Source organism: Narcine bancroftii, chromosome 3 (genome assembly GCF_036971445.1).
Source record: "Narcine bancroftii isolate sNarBan1 chromosome 3, sNarBan1.hap1, whole genome shotgun sequence".
Lineage (NCBI taxonomy): Eukaryota > Metazoa > Chordata > Chondrichthyes > Torpediniformes > Narcinidae > Narcine > Narcine bancroftii.
In genome coordinates this window covers 140,701,515-140,720,144 of record NC_091471.1, presented here as the reverse complement: position 1 = coordinate 140,720,144, position 18,630 = coordinate 140,701,515, and the positions used below count along the sequence as shown (strand labels likewise).

Here is an 18,630-nt window from a genome sequence, read left to right as displayed (position 1 = left end):
CAGGAAAGCAGTAGACGAGTGCAGGACACCAGAAACAGAGGGATATCCCCCAATGAGGAGAAGCTTGGGAGATGACCTTACAGAAAGGTGATCAAAGCAGCAGACGAGCGAGGGGCTCAGCAGCTGAAGGACCCACACAGACCGAGATGCTGGCGACTGGCTCATGAGCACCAGGAATCAGAACTGGGATACAAGAGGGTACTGAAAGCTTCCCGATTGTATCAGAGAATTAGATTTGGAGCGCAGGTTGCCAATGGATTGAACTGGAGTCAGAGGTTGCAAAGGCTAAGGGAGCACTAGAGGCAAATCCATAGACATCCGGTCTTTAAAGGGACTTTTTATTGTTTCTCTTATTGGGGGCATGGGCAATGCTAAAGTTGATTCTTAGTTTCCTTTGTAGCAGGCAAAAGTTGACATATCATGCATATTACTTTTTTTGTATTACATGACAATAAAGGATCCTTGATTTTAATTTATAAGAGTGGAGAGGCATTGAACTGCAAGATTTTGTTAACATATAGGAAAATAAATCATTCATTCCATGTTTACAGTTGGATGCGTATTGAGGCAGTATAGATGAAGCCTATCAATTCTAAAAAATTTTCAGGACTAAACTAGCTGGTACAAGTCTCTCAATATCAGTTTTATAATTATTAATTGAGCAAGAACATGAGGAGCTCTGTAGATGAAACTCATTGTCCAATAACCAAATTTCCTGCTGTGGATTGCATAACAGATTAATAGATAATTCAAGTAATTATACTTGGGATTCTTCTTCTTCTTTGGCTTGGCTTCGCGGACGAAGATTTATGGAGGGGGTAAAAAGTCCACGTCAGCTGCAGGCTCATTTGTGGCTGACAAGTCCGATGCGGGACAGGCAGACATGGTTGCAGCGGTTGGGATTAATAAAGCTTTAATTACAGTAGTTGTGAAACTATTGGATTTAAAACTCACAATTTTTCAGGGAAAGCAATCTAAAAACCTTATTCTGGCTTCCAACGTATATGGAACACCAGACTCAACGAGTTGACAATTGTCCTAGGAATTGAATCCCATGTTCAATGACTACTCAAATGAAGGATCAATTAAGGATGGAAAGTAAATGTTCACAAATGATTAATAAGAAAGAACAAATTGTAATCCTTACCACTGCATTTTTGGTTTTTTGCCGAATTGCTTTAAGTCTATGAGCCTTCAATGGTGACACCAACTCTCGTAATGTCTTCTTTTGGTACTCAGTATGCTGCCTTTCCTGCTTTATTGAACTACCTTGCTTCATAGTTTGAGGACAGGCATACCATGGGTTTGATTGCCTGGAATTCCCTTCACATCTCTGAATATCCATCGGTTTTCTGAAGCAAGCTCTTTGATAAGGTTCATCAGATTCCATTTTGTTGCTGGATTCTTTTCCCCATGCATTTACTGATACAACTTCATCCACAGTCTTTTTTCCACTATACAAATTTCCACCAGAGTTACTGGTGATGCTGATATCCACAGAATTTCTGAACTGAGCTAGGAAGTAACAAAATGGTTCTTATTAAACCTGCAAAAGTGAATCTTGACTGCTCAAATTTGCATAAATATTTAACATTTTAGACATGAAGATATAGTGTTCTCCATAATTAATTTAGACACAGTATCAGACCCTTTCAGACCACGAATCTATGTCGCCCAATTACACCTAATTGACCTACAAGCCACCCCTCCCCCCCCCCCCAGGGAAAACCCACACAGACAATGGGGAAAACGTACAAACTCCTTACAGACAGTTCAGAATTTGAACCCCGGTCCCAATCACTGACACTGTAATAGTGCTGCACTAACCAAGATGTTAACTGTCTAGTTTTAAATTGTAATCAAACTTTTCACATGTGATTAAAGTGCACATTCTAGATTTTATTCAAGGATATTTATATAAATTTTGGTTTGACCATGTAGCACTTTTATATACAATTTATATACAATTTCAGGGCACCAGAATGTTACGGACATTTGGCATCACAGGTGTTAGTGATTACTCAGGTATGTTTTGAACGGTGGGAGGAAACTGGAGCCCCTGGAGAAAATCCATGCAGATAGAGAAGTACAAACTCCTTACAGGCACCACAGGATTCAAACCCTGGTCTGGTCCCAATCGCGTAAGGCATTGCACTAACTGCGACACCAACTCTGTGGCCCTAATGTTGTACCAATGAAAGTCTAAGAAGCTACTATGAGGTTTAAAAACAAGAATAAAACAGTAGGAGACATCGCCCAAACCTTAGGATTCCTAAAATCAACTGTTTGGAACATCATTAAGAAGAAAGAGCTTACTGTTGAGCTCAGTAATTGCAAAGGGATTGGTAGGCCAAGGAAGACCGCCACGCCTGATGTCTGAAGAATTCTCATCATAATGAAGAAAAATACCCAAAGGCCTATCTGACAGATCAGAAACACTCTTCAGGGGGGCAAGTGTGGATGTGACAATGAATTCTATTTGCAGAAGACTTCATGAACAGAAATAGACAGCAACACATAAACTACGAATTAGCCACAGAAAAGGATGCCCAGATTAGTTTGCCAAGTATTTAAAAGAGCCTGCAGAATTCTGGAAAAAGATGTTGTGGACAGGCGAGACCTGTACTCGTGTAAAGATTTAAGCATTATCTTGTGACATTGTAAAGGATTCTAGGATTTTTGCATTCTATGAGGCCAACTCTAATTGCTAAGGATTATGGGATTGTAACTATAGATGAACCCAAATTTCATTTTCCAAAGAAGTGATTACAACTTCATTTATATAAAAATGGGGTCACATAATGGCTTTATCAAGAAGGAAAAACATCTCACAGATGTTGGACACATTAGCTGTGACAGCGTTGAATGAGTAATTGAAGCAAATAAGTAATTAAAGATTTTGGGAGACGTCACTGAATGAAAAAATAAATTTTAAGCTCATGAACAAATGTGAAAGCTGTTTCCAATTAATTTTTAATTAGTTAGAACATGTGAAATCATACATAGGCAGTGATCTACATACTATTGCTATGTCTCAAATATTATGGTGGCCTGAAATAAAAAATGTTGCAATTTCTTCACAGTCAAACCAAAATATACACAAACACCCTTTAATAAAATATGGAAAGTGCACTTTAATTACATGTGAATTGTTTGATTACAAATTTAAAACTGTGGAGTTCAGGAGCAAATAAAGGGAAAAAATGTCTTTGTCCCGACCATTATGGAGGGCACTGTAGCTTGAAAACAGACGATTCAGCCCACTTATTCTACACTATCAACCATGTTAATCCCAATTTTTACTTTTCCCACATTTTCATCAACTCCCTCAGATTCTCCCAATCCCCTACACATTTGGGATCATTCACAGTAGCCATTTAACCTTCCTCATCTTTGCGTTCTTTTGTGTACATTAACCATTAATGTACAAAGTTAAACACATCAAAATGCTTTTCAGAAACTGCTTCAGAAAATCAAAGACCATTTTTAAGCTTTAGCTATGCATAGCCTGAAGTCCTTAATTTCAAAACTAATACCTATAATGACTAACAGTATTTCATAAAACACAAATTGCATCACTATTATAATCTTTAACAGCAACAAAAAAATAAAGGAGCTCAACATATTGAAGATACCATTTATCATGCAAGGTGAAGAAAGCAAGTCATGCAGCAATGGAATGTGGAAAATTCTTCATCATAGCCATGATGTTTCAGACAGCTCCCAAAAGGAGAGGGTGAAAATTGTAATTTCACCATGTTATAATCAGCATAGTGTGAAGATTTTCACCCAGTCAGGCCCATCCTAAAAACACTTGCATGGATCAAACAAGGGAGAGCAAAAAAACATTGTTTTTGAAATACCAAAAGGAACAACATACCATTATGTGGCTGGCCATTTTCAAACCAGTGTTGTATTGTGCCAAGCTGTGATATCTGCTCCAAGAATAGCCCACTTGAGACATGCTGGTGAGCAAAGTTTGGCCTGTGAATGAAATTAGATAAGATGTGCCCTGTTAATAATTCCTAGTTAACAAAATTGGATACAGACATTTTCTTAAAGCACCGGGTTGACCAATACTATACAAGCAACATCATTCTTCAATATGCAAATTATATTATATACCAAGTACACAATCTTGCCAGAGATTTCTATAACATTCAAAGTTCCTTACGACATAAATGATGCCATTTCAACTCGTCGATTTCATATCAGCTCTCTGTGCAATTTCATTTCTACATCAATATTCCCTTTATTCTATCCACATTTCATCAACTCCTCCCTCTACCACCAACCAAATTAGTGGCAATTTATAGAGCCAAATAAACCTACCAGCCAGCATGTTTTGGGGACGAGGGAGAAAACCCATACAGAACCTGGAAATGCCACAAAAATATCACTGGAAGTTAGGATTGAACCCAGGTCATTAAAGATATGAGCCAGTAGCACTGTCCTGACTTTTGCATGTTTTCCAAACAGCATTGTGCTAGATCAAATTTTGTCCCTCAGACAGTAACTCTTCAAATAGTACTTAATATGTATATTGTCTTGCTCCCTTAACCTACATCCAACTAGTATTTTTTCTATTATGAAAACAAGTATACATGATTCAAATTTATTTTTAAATATTCTGTCTGGATTCTCACAATAGTTATTCTTTGCAACATTCTAAATTTTTCTCTGAATGAAGATGTGTTAGTTTGTGAAGTTAAAAAAGGTTGTACTTACTTTGTTGTCTGCTTGACAGGAGGAGACATGGCAAGTTTGTCATGGATAGCCACATTATCTGAAACCCCTTGATTAAACTGTGGAATATTTGCACAATCATTTCCATACAAGTATGCAGGATTATGCATTCCATGACCAGTGGACTTTGACAGTGAATCAACAGACTGACAACGTTCCATAGTGCTGTTGGGCTTTTCTGGATTCTGATTTTGAAAGTTACCAGATCTATCAGTGGAGTGTGCCCTTCGAAGCCATCGAGAGTGAGGTCGTTCTTCAGCTTCAAGTTGTATAGTTCTTCCTCTACCACCTCTGTTAATTTCAGTATTTTCTCTTCCCTCATTATATTCTACACTGAATTCCAGGGATGAAGTATCATTGATAATACTACTGTGGTGTGAAGAGATGACTGCCATTCTGTTTGGAAGAAACTGTCCTATGACTTGTTTCGTCTTCTGATGCAGGCGTCCTGTGGCACTGGTACCAGAAGATCCAGTTCCTGTAGTAAATGCAGTTGAAATTGTGGCATGGCCACTATCCATAGAGTCCTCTACAGATCTTGAATCTTTATTTTTGGATGTAGGAGATTTTGTCATGAATGAATGGTCTAATATACTGGAAAGACTGATGCGGTCTGCTGGATTTTTTCGAAGAAGCTGATAGATCAAATCTTGAGCCTCAGTTGAAATAAATGTTGGCATTTCATAATCTGCCAGCATCACCTTGTTCAGTGTACTTTTAACAGTGTCAGTGTCAAATGGTGGCTTCCCCACCAGAAAAGTATAAAACATGCATCCAAGAGACCATACATCAGATTCAAGTCCATGAGCACTGTGAGTTGCAATCTCTGGTGCAATGTAATTGGGGGTACCACACATTGTGAAATGCTTTTCATTGGGCATTCTCAGCTGTGTTGCTAATCCAAAATCGGCAATCTTTATGCTCATGTCACTTGTAAGTAGAAGATTAGAAAGCGTGAGATCCCGATGCAATATACCATGCGAGTGAAGATATAACATTCCAGTAACAATATGATGCATGAAATGTCGAGCTGTGTTATTTTAAGAAAAGCAGAATGAACATCAATTTTATAGCAAGACTATTCCCCCTCCTTCCCACTTTAATTATTTCCCCATTTTAAACTCGATGTCACTGCTATTTTTGCATACATGTCCAAAGGAAAATTATATTTGTTCCATTTTATTTACATTGATTGATTTACATTAAGTTCTAAATAGACTACGTTAAGCAAAATTAAAGCCTGCTTTTTTACTTCCCAAATATGCAACTAAAATCTGCTTCCAGTCAACGATGTTTGATCCACTAATTGCTAAGCTTACATCTGGTTAGCCATAGTTTAAATAAAAGCTTAAAGTCTCAGATATTTACACTGCACCCTCAACTCTAGGTAGTTGAAAAATGAGATCCTCATCCCAGAAACATTTGAAACCAAAAAAGTAAAATGTGTTTGAGAAAAGTTTATGTATACAATTCTTTGATTGAGTTGATAAAATGGGTCAGGATGCCTCCAACATTTCAATCAGACAGCAATCTCAACATGAAAGGAGTAAAGATTCTAATGATTCATTTTGGAGGCAGTGTTATTTTTAGAAATATTAATAATTTTCAGAAATGAACAATTTCAATTTAAAGAGGAAGTATGAATGATAAGGGACAAGGTCAGCCATTGCAGAGGGATCTAAATAATTCAGATATTGGACAATGCTACCAGCATTTAAGGAAAATCTGACAATTTTGAAGAAAAACCATAAAACCAAATAATGGAAATAGTCTCCAGAGGAAAATTTGCTCTAGAAAACATCTGTAGACATCAATGGTGAGAAAGGCACATACAATTTAAGTTTAGGCCACGAGCCTACACAACTCAAACACACCATGTATCCAATGAACCTACTAGTTCCATAGAGCTTTGGGAGGAAAACAGAGCACCCGGAGTAAACCTGCATAGACAGAGGGAAAATGTACAAACTCCTGGCATTCTGCACTCCCCTTTCAATACAACTGTGCATTGAAAATGAATTTAGTGTCCTTAACTGGCACTGGTGTGCTACTCATTTAGTCTTGCTCATCATCCCATTTCTTTATCCTTGCAATTTTTTTGCTTGTTTATCCAATCTATTCTGAAGGCTACAATTGAATCTGCATTTACCATCCTAATCAGCCAGTGCATTCTATACAAGTAAAACCACAATGGCGGAGAAACTCAGCAGGTCAAACCGTGTTCTTTATAGAGCAAAGAACAATGTGCAACGTTTTGGGCCTGAGCCCTTCATCAGGGTATCAACAAAATGTAGGTATACATCTGGATAAAATGGTGGGGTGGATGGGCTGGAGGAGCACAGTGCATGGTCAAGGGGAAGCCATACATCACCTCAACCCTTACCCACACCTACCACCCCACCAGCCTCTGCATCAATATATTATCCTCTGATATTTCTGTCATCTACATGATCCCACCACCAGACACACCTTCCCCTCTCCTCTCCTCTCTGCAAGTCCCCCCATTCCTTCACACTAATCACCCTCTTGGCACCTTTCCCTGTAACTGCAGGAAGTGGCACACCTCCTTCCTCACCGCCATTTTGGGCCTCAAACTGTCCTTTCAAATGAAGCAACACTTCACTTGTGAAGTTGCAGGAGTCATTTACTGCATCCAATACTATCATTATGGCCTTCTCATCAGGGAGACTGGACCCAGACTTGGAGAATGCTTTGCTGAGCACCTTCGTTCTGTCTGCATCAATAACAAGGATCTCCCAGTGGCCAACCATTTCAATTCTGCGCCCCATTCCTGCACCGAAAGGTGTTCAAGCCCTCATACACTGCAAAACCAAGGCCACCTATAAATTGAAGGAGTGACACCCAATATTTCATCTGGGCACTCTCCAACCAGATGGTATTATCATCAACTTCTGATTTCTGCTTGGCCACCCCTCATTCTCCCTCTTCCCCATCCCTCTGTCTCCTTTCCTCCAGCTCTCCACCCTTTTCCCTCTCCATTCACAGAGCCATCACCCATCCCCCATTTGCTGTTGTGCCCTTCCTCCTTGTCCACCTATTACCTCTTGTCTGTAGGCCTGTGCACCTCCCCAACACCACTTTATTCAGACACCTGTCCACATTTTGCTCATACCTTGATGAGGGTCAGTCCCAAAACCTTGGTCATGTATCTTTATCTTTGCTATATAAAGTACACTGTTTGACCTGTTGAGTTTCTCCAGCATTATATTTTTACTTCAACCAAGGTGTCTGCAGACTTTCATATTTTAATGCATTTTATATTCTCTGCACTGGTGTGAAAAAATCCCAAAGTCACCTCTGACTTGTTTCCAAATCACCTTAATTTTGTGTTCTCTCATAACAAAAGGTTTAGACAGTGTAAATGTCCCCCTCAAATCTCCTAGCTTTCTTTGTTTCAAGTTGCATTTTGGAAACTCACACATCTGTAATCCATCATCCCTTGTACCCTCTCCAGAGCCTTCATGCATCTCCTGAAGTGTCCTGCTCAGAATCAGACACAACAGCCCAACTTGGACTGAATTAGTTTTCTAATTAGCTGTCTGCTTTTTCCATACCTTGAAGGAGGATTCTGGCTTAAGTAGTCAGTAATACAGCATATCTTTACTTTCTATGGAGGCTGCAAGACCTGTTGAGTTCTTCCAACATTTCTGTGTTTTTACAACAATCATAGCATCTACAGACTTTCTGCTTCATTCTAATTAGTTACAGCAAACATCCTAGATTTTATGCTCCATGTTCTTATACATAATTCTCAGGGTCCTTTATAAACTGCTGTATTTATCAGTCCTGCCATTTTCAGAGATTTGTAAATCAATACTACAGATCTCTTCCCAGTATCTATCCTCCCCCTCTTTAAAACTGTTTCATTTAATACACATCCCTTTCCTTCCTTTTTTACCATATCTTCTTCATGGATTTTCATCTGATGCATACCTGTTCTTGTATCAGATTGCTCATGTCCTTTGCAAAATATGACTACCTCCTTTATTGTACATGTTTCCATTATAATATTTTGTCCTGTTGCATTTCCAAGTCAGTATCACATGTTAAAGAGAATAGTCTGGTATAGAACTTGAGTATTCTACTGTATTTCTCTATTCAACCTGCAAAACAGCTGCTCACATCTTTCCATTTATTATGGCCTCACCAATCTATGGCTTTTGGCATAATTGTGGAGAGCCCAATTCCAATAAATATTAATTGCCTTTAAAAAGGCATCTGAATAATTGAGTGCATTTATGGATGCTAGACCACAAAAGGGTTTTGTGATTTTGTAACGAATACAAAGGTAATTACGTTAGTAATTGTAACTTTAGGTTGCAAAGGTCAGGACTGTCGGAGATTCACAGAGATAAGATAATAAAACTATGGAAAGATTGGTAAAAATCTATACTAGGATTTAAAACTCAGGGCACTGCTGAACATGGAACCTAATGAAACCAACAAGCACAGATGGGAACAGACAGAGATTTGGCACACGTTGAGATTAGCGAGTTTGCAGAGGTTTGGTATGATATTGGAAACCCTAGCAAATTTCTACAGATCTGTGATGAAAAGTGCGCTGACCAGCTGCATCATGGTCTGCTGTGGGGACACCAATATCCCTGAGAGTAAAGCCCTGCAAAAGGTAGTGGATACATCCCAGGACATCACAGGCAAAACCCTCTTCACCATTAAGAATATTTAAGGGGAATGCTACCATCAGAGAGGATCCACATCACTCTGCACATGCTCGGTTCTCACTGCTACCACTGGGAATGTATAGGTGCCACAAGACTCGCACCACTAGGTTCAGGAACAGCTGCTACTCCTCCACCATCAGATTCCTTAATTATATCTCATTTAAGGATTTAAGAAAAGGACGCAAGGCAGAAGGGGAAAACTGGGATTTGCAAAGATAAGGTATTGAAAAGAATATAAACCACTTCACCAATGATGAAAAATATCATTTGCTACTTTAATAATGGCTCTTTTAGTACAGTGGCAGTGATTAAAGACCATCATAAGGAATTGCGATAAAAGGCCAGTACATCGGGAGATATAGGAGGTGCCAGCACATTCTAACTTTTGCCAAGAGAAATTGAAGAAAAGCTGATGGTTTGAAGAATGGTGTGGACATTGTGATGAGGGCTGATCCCATCATACTCAAAGGAGGAAAGGCTAGTAAATAAAAAAACAGCATCAAAAGTCAGGAAAACAAATTGAGCAATTGACAGCTTGGAGGGAATAGAATCAATGGAATATGTAGGTTTCTTGAACAGAGAGTATAGTGGAAGATGTGCAGGAAAATAGAGTTTTGTAGAGATTATGTATTGCAAAATGGAACATTATGGAAATTTTGTAGATTGTGGAAAAGGAGGGATGTTGGAGAGGCAAATTAATGATCTTTGTGACAAAATGAGTCACAAGTTCCTCAAGCTTGTTTCTGAAAAGAGGGACTCTGGATTTTGCACAAGTGCAAATTAATATAGTTGCATCCATGAGTAAGTATGATATGAAGGACAACAATGTTTTCTTGACTCGATGTCAAACTGATCCTCTATCTGGCTTTTTTCATCCAAAATACTGATCTAAGGAATAGTTTGCCTTTACTTTATTAAACTCATGGATAAGTCCCTAATAAATATTTTCAAATATTTGTACCTTCATCCTCTGAGAAACTTGCTTTCCTGTTCTTTAAATATCTGCTCATTTCGCCATTGTGACACATCTCCAGTACCAAATAGACGTAATTGCTGTCCTCAAAATAGTTGTAAAGCTGTAAGAAGAACCATCCATAAGTTTTCTAGTAGATAAATGCAAAAGATCAATGCTCATAAAACTATATTTACCTCCAATATAGATGGATGCTTCAACTGGCAATGAATCTCCACTTCGTTGCGGACTCTCTGTACCATTCCCACTTTGTGCATGGCCTTTTTGTCAATCTGGAAATAGACACCATGTCTCATCAAGATATTAAGAAACATTAACTTCATTGCAAGTAAAATATCTCAATAATTTCAATAATGTATAATTAGATAAACATTTTTTTTTCCATTTCAAAACTATTGCACAACACCTGTAGGGGCCACTAGTGAGTTGCTTGCCTTTGTTGGGTTGGTTGCAGGTTAAAGACAAGGAGGGGGAATTGGGCTTGAATATTTTTTGTTGATAGTTACTACAGACCTCATCACAACAGTTTTTATTATTATTATTGGAACGTTACATCATAATAGATTGCTACAATTCTTGTGTTTATCAATACATCGTTAAAACACTCATCTGGACTTGGTCGTGAATTAATTGAAACGCATCACAAACAAGACCCACACCTTGCCTCTAAGCGGCCTTTTATGGATAGAAGTCGCAACACCCATTTTGGAAAACACAATTGAGTGCAAAATTATTTATAATATTTAGTTGGAATTCTTTTCCATGAACAGATAGATTCATGTTTCTAGTAGTGAATTTATTTTTACTACAGAAGGAAGTGACAATATTTGTTGCCATTTAGTAATTTCATTTTCCTATTCCAATGACACCAAATAAGAAACTAATTTCTCACAAAAAAATAGGTGTCATTTTGTATGCTTTAAAATGAAATAATAACTTGACATTATTCCCACATGACAATTATTTTTCTATCTTGATTTTAATTTATTCTGGAAAAAGGATGAGAGAATTGTGGCCAGCACACTGTCAGGGGAAAAAATTGATAAAACTCTCAAATGAGCAAAATAGATTATGAAGTGGGGCTCTGAACAAGTCACACTGCTGAATTGGATTTCACACTTTCATTTGGGAAGTATTCTCCATGTACCTAGATACAGGTAGTCCTTGACTTACAACCATAATGGGGACTGAATGATTGGTTGTAACTCAGGTCTGGTCATAAGTCAGGGAACAGGGAACACTGTATACAGTACTTTTAATACAAAATATGTACTTGTACAGAAGTTTTAATAAAGAGTTTTTATTTTGGTCATATGTGCAAGTGGATACATCTCGCAGAGGTTGGAAGTCAAGGACTACCTGTATACTTAAGTAATTAAAAAAACAATGATTCGGAAATACAGCTATGATCTGGTTGCCTACAAACTTCAATTAATTACAAGTTGGTTAAAAAGTGTTGAAGAATTCCAAATGCTCTTAGAGGATTTAAACCCCAAACATTTTCTTATATCACTTCCTCAACCTTGCAGAAAGGAACAAACCACAACAATGCTGTTTCAAGTCAAACATTAATACAGAACGTTATTTTTTCCAAAGATTTGACTAGATTTTAAAATGTATAGAAAACAGCATTATTATTTTAATAATGTTTAAAAAAAAGTTTATTTAAAAACAAATTCCAATGATGCGGTCTAAACTAAGAACTGCGTTTCAATTAGCCACAAACAGACAGATCAATGTTTAAAAATATAAGGCTTTTGCTAAATTTACCATTTTTATAGCCACCTCCAATCCAGTGCTCACTGATTTTGCTCTGTAAACACAGGCGAACGAGCCCTTCCCAAGCAGAGTTAAAACTTTGAAATCCTGAAAAATAAATGTTTGAAAAGGTAGCATAATTTAGTCACCGATGTTAGTAAAACATCAGTAGCACAACAGTGAAGTGGTAACTATTAAATCATTTGCAAATGACTCGCTTGCTCGTTATTCCAAATCGAGAGGCTCTATCCGGCTTACCGCGATGGCGTTTTCACCATCTGCTGATGACATTCTAATGTCGCCTGACATCGTTCTCTTGCATTTTAAGTTATAACGCAACACCCGATCAAGCATTTTTGAACAACCTCCAGAAACATGAACAGTTTTCTTTTGACTGCGAACAGGCGAGACAAATTTTGAGCGAATTCAAACGTTAAACATGAGCCCGGCTTTATTCCCGCCTTAACATTATAAAGCTTCTCATCGCCAAGCAACAAGACCGTAAGTATTAGTTACGAGTTCTTCGAAGCCTCACCAAGCATAACATCAACAGTCATTAAAAAGTATTTATAATGCTGCTTTAGCAACTCGAATTCAAGTTTGAATATCCTTACATGCGCGTTCTTCGGCAACTAGTTGACTCCAACACTTCAGAGCACACAAGAGAAAGTTTTCACCTCAACATTCAATGACTTGAAAAAATATTTTTTCCCTGATTGTCTCATATTACGTTTTACACTTGCGTTATCAAAATTTGCCTGGCTCCATTCTTCTGCCCTCCAATTGCCCCTCTTTAAATCTAATTTCTCCATGATTCATAATCCTTGCAAAATAGTTTTCTAAATAAAGAATCAACAAACTAACAAGCCACACAAAAGAACACTGATAAAAATTTCAATTTAGATCCAAGGGAAATCAAGGGACAGATATAAAATATCAAACATGACAAGTTAATGGCATATACATTGTACAAAATATATATGCACCCCAAATTCTTACTTGCTGCAGGGGAACTGGTACTTTGTAAAAAAAAAACCAAATCAACTAAAACAAAAGAATGCCTAATCTTAAAAGAGACAATAAACACAAAAAAAGTTTAATACTAAATATTCAGTAAGTGACTGCAATAGTAGAGATAATGATATTGTGGTGTTGGAGAAGTCCACATTCAAGGGCATGGTAACTATTGAAAAAAAACTGTTCTTGAACCGAGAAGTGGTGGTCCTCAGACTTCTGCTCAAAAAGTAGAGGTTGTGACCCTGGTGATGGGGGTGCTTGATGATGTTGGCTTCCTTCTTGAGGCAGCTCAAACCAGATGCATTCAAGGGTTGGGAAGTCAGAGCCTGTGATGGACCTGGCCACATTTGTTACTTTCTGGCACCTTCTGCATTCCTAGGCATTTGAATTCCAAAATCAGGCTGTGATGCAACCAGTCAGTATGCTTTCCACAGTGCACCTGAAGAAATTTAAAAGACATGCCAATCTCCTCAGTCCTTGTAAAGTAGAAGTGTTGGTATGCCTTCTTCATGATTACCTCAATGTGCAGGCTCCAGAAGAGGTCTTCTGGAATATGGACTTTTAGGAACTTAAAGGTTCCAACTCTCTCCACCAATGTGGGCAAGTGGTGGTCACTCAGCTTCTCCTTCCCAAAACCCAGCAGCAAGCTCCTTGGTCTTGGTGATGTTGAGAGCAAGATTGTTGTTCTGGGATCACTCAATCAGATTCTCAATCTTTTTTCTAACTTATTTTCCAGTTATTCAGCCAGCATGACCTTATTGAATGGTGATCAGGCATGAAGAGCCAAATGCTAACCACACTGATTAAATTTGTGGGGAATAGATCAAAAGATGGCCACAACTCAAAAACCTAAGTGAAGAGTTAATTGAGCCATATATAGTAAATTGAACAGGTCTGCTCATTTCAAATTGCTGCCTCCAAACACACATCTTGAGGGAAAAAAAAACATTTGTGGCTTTTTTCTGCTATCTACTTCTTTCAAAACGGTCAACCAGTTTACCTATCTCGGCTGCACCATTTCATCAGATGCAAGGATCGACAATGAGATAGACAACAGACTCGCCAAGGCAAATAGCGCCTTTGGAAGACTACACAAAAGAGTCTGGAAAAACAACCAACTGAAAAACCTCACAAAGATAAGCGTATACAGAGCCGTTGTCATACCCACATTCCTGTTCGGCTCCGAATCATGGGTCCTCTACCGGCACCACCTACGGCTCCTAGAACGCTTCCACCAGCGTTGTCTCCGCTCCATCCTCAACATCCATTGGAGCGCTTACACCCCTAACGTCGAGGTACTCGAGATGGCAGAGGTCGACAGCATCGAGTCCACGCTGCTGAGGATCCAGCTGCGCTGGATGGGTCACGTCTCCAGAATGGAGGACCATCGCCTTCCCAAGATCGTGTTATATGGCGAGCTCTCCACTGGCCACCGTGACAGAGGTGCACCAAAGAAAAGGTACAAGGACTGCCTGAAGAAATCTCTTGGTGCCTGCCACATTGACCACCGCCAGTGGGCTGATAACGCCTCGAACCGTGCATCTTGGCGCCTCACAGTTTGGCGGGCAGCAACCTCCTTTGAAGAAGACCGCAGAGCCCACCTCACTGACAAAAGGCAAAGGAGGAAAAACCCAACACCCAGCCCCAACCAACCAATTTTCCCTTGCAACCGCTGCAATCGTGTCTGCCTGTCCCGCATCGGACTTGTCAGCCACAAACGAGCCTGCGGCTGACGTGGACTTTTTACCCCCTCCATAAATCTTCGTCCGCGAAGCCAAGCCAAAGACAAGGAAAAGACTTCTTTCATATGATTGGGCACAGAAAATGCAAGCATTTACTGCTGAAGCTGCATTTCTAAATCTTGTGTTGATTTCCACTGCCTAATATGTTCCTTAGAGTTCCAGATAGAAGCTGCCTCCCTAGCAAGGTCTAAAAACTGCATTTGTTTGCATTCTAATAAATAACCAAGAGGTTTGAGTGGATATCTCCAAACTGACACACCTTGTGATGGAAATTTCATCAAAACAATCAACTTGCTGCTTAACAAAAAATTTTCTTTTACACCTTGTTTTGTTGAATATCAACTAATAATATTAATTAAAGGCTGAGAGTTAAATTTTCAAGAGATTGAATTCTTCCTCCAATTGAGATAATTGAAGCAAGTGGTAGGGTAGTCCAACAAGAATGTTGTCAGTATTTTGCCTGACTAGCCTATGGCTTTTTAAAAGTCAGCCTTCAGATGTAGATCTACTTTGAACTAATAAGTAAGAATTATTTCATCTATTTCAAAGTCTGGCAATTAACTAATGATCTAAAAGGCATTCTGGATTGTCCAAAAACCCAATTAATGCCCATCCACATATTTCACCTCAATTAGCTAAACACATGCTTTGGTCAACCAAAAACATGTTGGTCCTCCAGCACAATAAGATGCAATAAGTTAAACAAGAAAGTCTTCAGAAGTTGTGATGCAATAAATACACAAAAGTGCTGGAGAAACCATCCAGAGCAGGTACAGAAAACATCATTACATATCTCTATGTATAACCAAGTTGAAAGTGAATGCTGCCAATTGGCACATTTCAGGTTGCAAGAGTATGTGTAGTAAAATCACATTCCTTGAGAAACTAAGGTGATCAGTCTCCTTTATATAGCAAAGATCATGTTTCAGCCTTCAACCCTTCATCAAGGTATAGAAAATGTCAGCAGGTGTTAGTAGCAGGGGAAGCACATGGTCAGAAAGGCAGGAGGTAATAGGTAGGGTATAGCAAAGATCATGTTTCAGCCTTCAACCCTTCATCAAGGTATAGAAAATGTCACCAGGTGTTAGTAGCAGGGGAAGCACATGGTCAGAAAGACAGGAGGTAATAGGTGGGGAACAGTAGCAAGCCAGGGGAGGAGGGATGGCTAGGTGAACAGAAAAGGAAGGAGTGGAGAGCTGAGGGAAAGAAGACAGGGAGAAAGGAGAGTCGGTTAGCAGAAACTGGTAAAGTCAATATTACTGCAATCCAGCTGGAGAGTGTCTAGATGGAAAATCAGATACTGTTCCTCCAATTTATAGGTGGTCTGGATGGGATAGTATACCAGGCCATGGACAGACATAAGAGTATGGGAGTGGGATGCAGAACTGAAATGATTGGCCGCTGGGAGGTCCCTGTCACTGAGCGAAGGTGCTCAGCAAAGCAACCTCCCAGTCCGTGCCCTGTCTCTCCGATGTAGAGAAGGCCACAAAGGGAGCAATGAATGCAGTAAATCTATTCTGCAAATACACAAATTAAGTGTTGCTTCACTTGAAAGAACTGTTTGGGGCAAGAGTATATGGTGAGGGACATCTGAAGCTTGTTGCAGTCAATAGGAAGTAAAAGGCAATCAATGATTCAGGCCTAAGGAAGGGCTCAGGCTTGAAATGTGTTTGCCTTTTACTTCCAATGTATGCTGTGCAACCTGCTAAGTTTCTTCAGTATTTTTTGAATTACATAATCCAAACCCTGCATCTACTGGAAACTGAGTGGATTGGATTCTGTGTAAAACCTCTAAAATACTGTCTAGGTGAATGATTAGAGGAAATACGAGTAGCTCCAATGGTTTGATGACAATATGAATGTAGAAACATTCACTAAGTAATTTTTTTTTAGAAGTGGCAAACCTCGCCAAGTCTATCAAACACCAACATCTCATTCTTGAGACATTGCCTCAAAAGAACAGCCAATAGCTTCAAGGATCCCGATAAGCCAAATCACAGCATCTTCTCACTGCTACCTTCCCGATGTCCTGCAGGTTCAAGTCCCCCCCTCCAACAGCTTCCCTGATCAGAAACGACTCTCACAATCACCAAAAAAATTTGTCTACACCATCGAACCTTCCATTTTTCTTCCACTAACTGCACCTGTGAATAGTTCTCTATTAATTTATATAATAATTTATTTTTTTGGCCTCATGACAATATAGTGGCAATGTAATTTCTAGGATGACAGCAGTAAGAAATTTGGTGCATCAAAACTTTTCACTTAGATTTCGACAATAAACTCACGATCCCACTACATTTTCAAAATACATTTACAAGAAGAGTCGACTTTTAATTAAAAAGTCTCCACTCTTCATTTAAGCTCTCTAAATTTGACTCGATAGGAAAAGTAAATGCCGTGAACAAGCATGTTTTGTTGTCGGGGCTTCTGGACGCATCACACACCTTACTACAAAACAAACCACATTTGCGTCGGATGAGATAGTTTGAAAACCAGAACACCTTCGTAAAAACAAGACCGCAGGTACCATTGGGCCTAAGGTGACACCAAGTGAAGGGGATGGTCCCCGGCTTGAACAGAGCTCTGAGATTGGACAAAATGAGAGCGTTTCCGGGCTTTTTGGTGAGTAATCAAAATGCATGATTATGAAACCTACCTTTATTTTTTCGCCAATGCACACGGTCGCCATCCCGCCGGTCACTCTGTCAGCACCGCTGCCCCCGCAGGGCGCGGGCTTACTGCTCCGCCGCGCACTCCCTCGCTCCTCTCGCCCGGCGGACGCCGCCGTGGAATCTCTCCATTTTTAAAAATTCCGCCGTTTACCCACTCGACAACGAGGCTCCGCTGCCGTCACCGCCTCGCGCGAGGGTGGGGGGGTAGAGAAATTAAAAACAACCATTAAAATAGAGATTATAAAACGAGAATTAACTCCCCATTAGGACACGCCTCGGTGTATTTGTTGTTTTAAATCTTTGTAAAAGGGCGCAAAAAAAAGGAAAAGAAAATTAAAGCATGTCACGTGATCGCCCAGTACGGCGCGTGTGCGAATGCTTTTGTTCGGCGCCGCTGTTGAAGTTTGAATGTGGTCACGCTCCGCCGTGAGGGGTTTAAATCTCGGCACCAGTTTCGGTGCGGATGATTGCTGCAGAAGGACGTAAGATGATTGTGGCTTCTTGATGTTTAGAATTTAAGGAAAAAGTATTTCTAGTGATGATAAAGGCTTTGTTTCTGTATTCTGTTGATTGAAAACCCCCTGTAAACGCAACATAGCATCAAAAGTGGTGGCGGATTGTTGTCTTAAACCGCCCGAAACCTTTTTTTCCCCGAAAGGAAATGTCATTCAAATTTTGGTCAACCTATTGTGTGACTTTTTTTTATGAGGATGTGCGGTTCATCCGCTCAGAACTTGTGATATTTTTGAAAAATTGAGACGTAAATAAACCTGACTTTCTTCTGTGACACTGCCTCATGTAGATGTCCTAAATGGAGAGACTGATTCCCATGATGGTGCTGACATTAATTGATAACTTTTTATAGTTTTTTTCCCCCTGTCCTGAGATTTGGCGCCTCCAAACCAGACAGCAATGCAACCAGCCAGTATGCTCTTCACGGTACACCTGTGGATTTCTTGGATCAGAATCGGGATTCAATGTCATGAAATTCGGTGCTTTACGGCAGCATCACAGTG

General features: G+C 39.5%; 1 protein-coding gene and 1 long non-coding RNA gene across 7 annotated transcripts in view; one reads left to right on the top strand and one right to left on the bottom strand.

Moving 5' to 3' along the window:
* plk4 (polo-like kinase 4 (Drosophila)) overlaps positions 1 to 17,904 on the bottom strand; it is a 64,156-nt gene extending 46,252 nt beyond the window's left edge. Inside the window, exons 1-7 of the mRNA XM_069925245.1 lie at positions 17,599 to 17,904; positions 12,193 to 12,288; positions 10,599 to 10,694; positions 10,411 to 10,525; positions 4,729 to 5,776; positions 3,881 to 3,984; positions 1,148 to 1,515 (exon numbers count right to left, since the gene is read on the bottom strand). Coding sequence (XP_069781346.1) covers positions 1,148 to 1,515; positions 3,881 to 3,984; positions 4,729 to 5,776; positions 10,411 to 10,525; positions 10,599 to 10,694; positions 12,193 to 12,288; positions 17,599 to 17,631 — 1,860 coding nt within the window. The 5' untranslated portion in view covers positions 17,632 to 17,904. The remainder of the gene's footprint in view (positions 1 to 1,147; positions 1,516 to 3,880; positions 3,985 to 4,728; positions 5,777 to 10,410; positions 10,526 to 10,598; positions 10,695 to 12,192; positions 12,289 to 17,598) is intronic.
* Positions 17,855 to 18,630, top strand: part of LOC138757618 (uncharacterized) — a 65,157-nt gene continuing 64,381 nt past the window's right edge. Inside the window, exon 1 of one of the 6 annotated variants that reach the window (XR_011353749.1) lies at positions 17,855 to 18,096. This is a non-coding gene — a long non-coding RNA (uncharacterized lncRNA). The remainder of the gene's footprint in view (positions 18,097 to 18,630) is intronic. The other 5 variants (XR_011353752.1, XR_011353750.1, XR_011353748.1 and 2 more) reach the window with 5 other exon arrangements.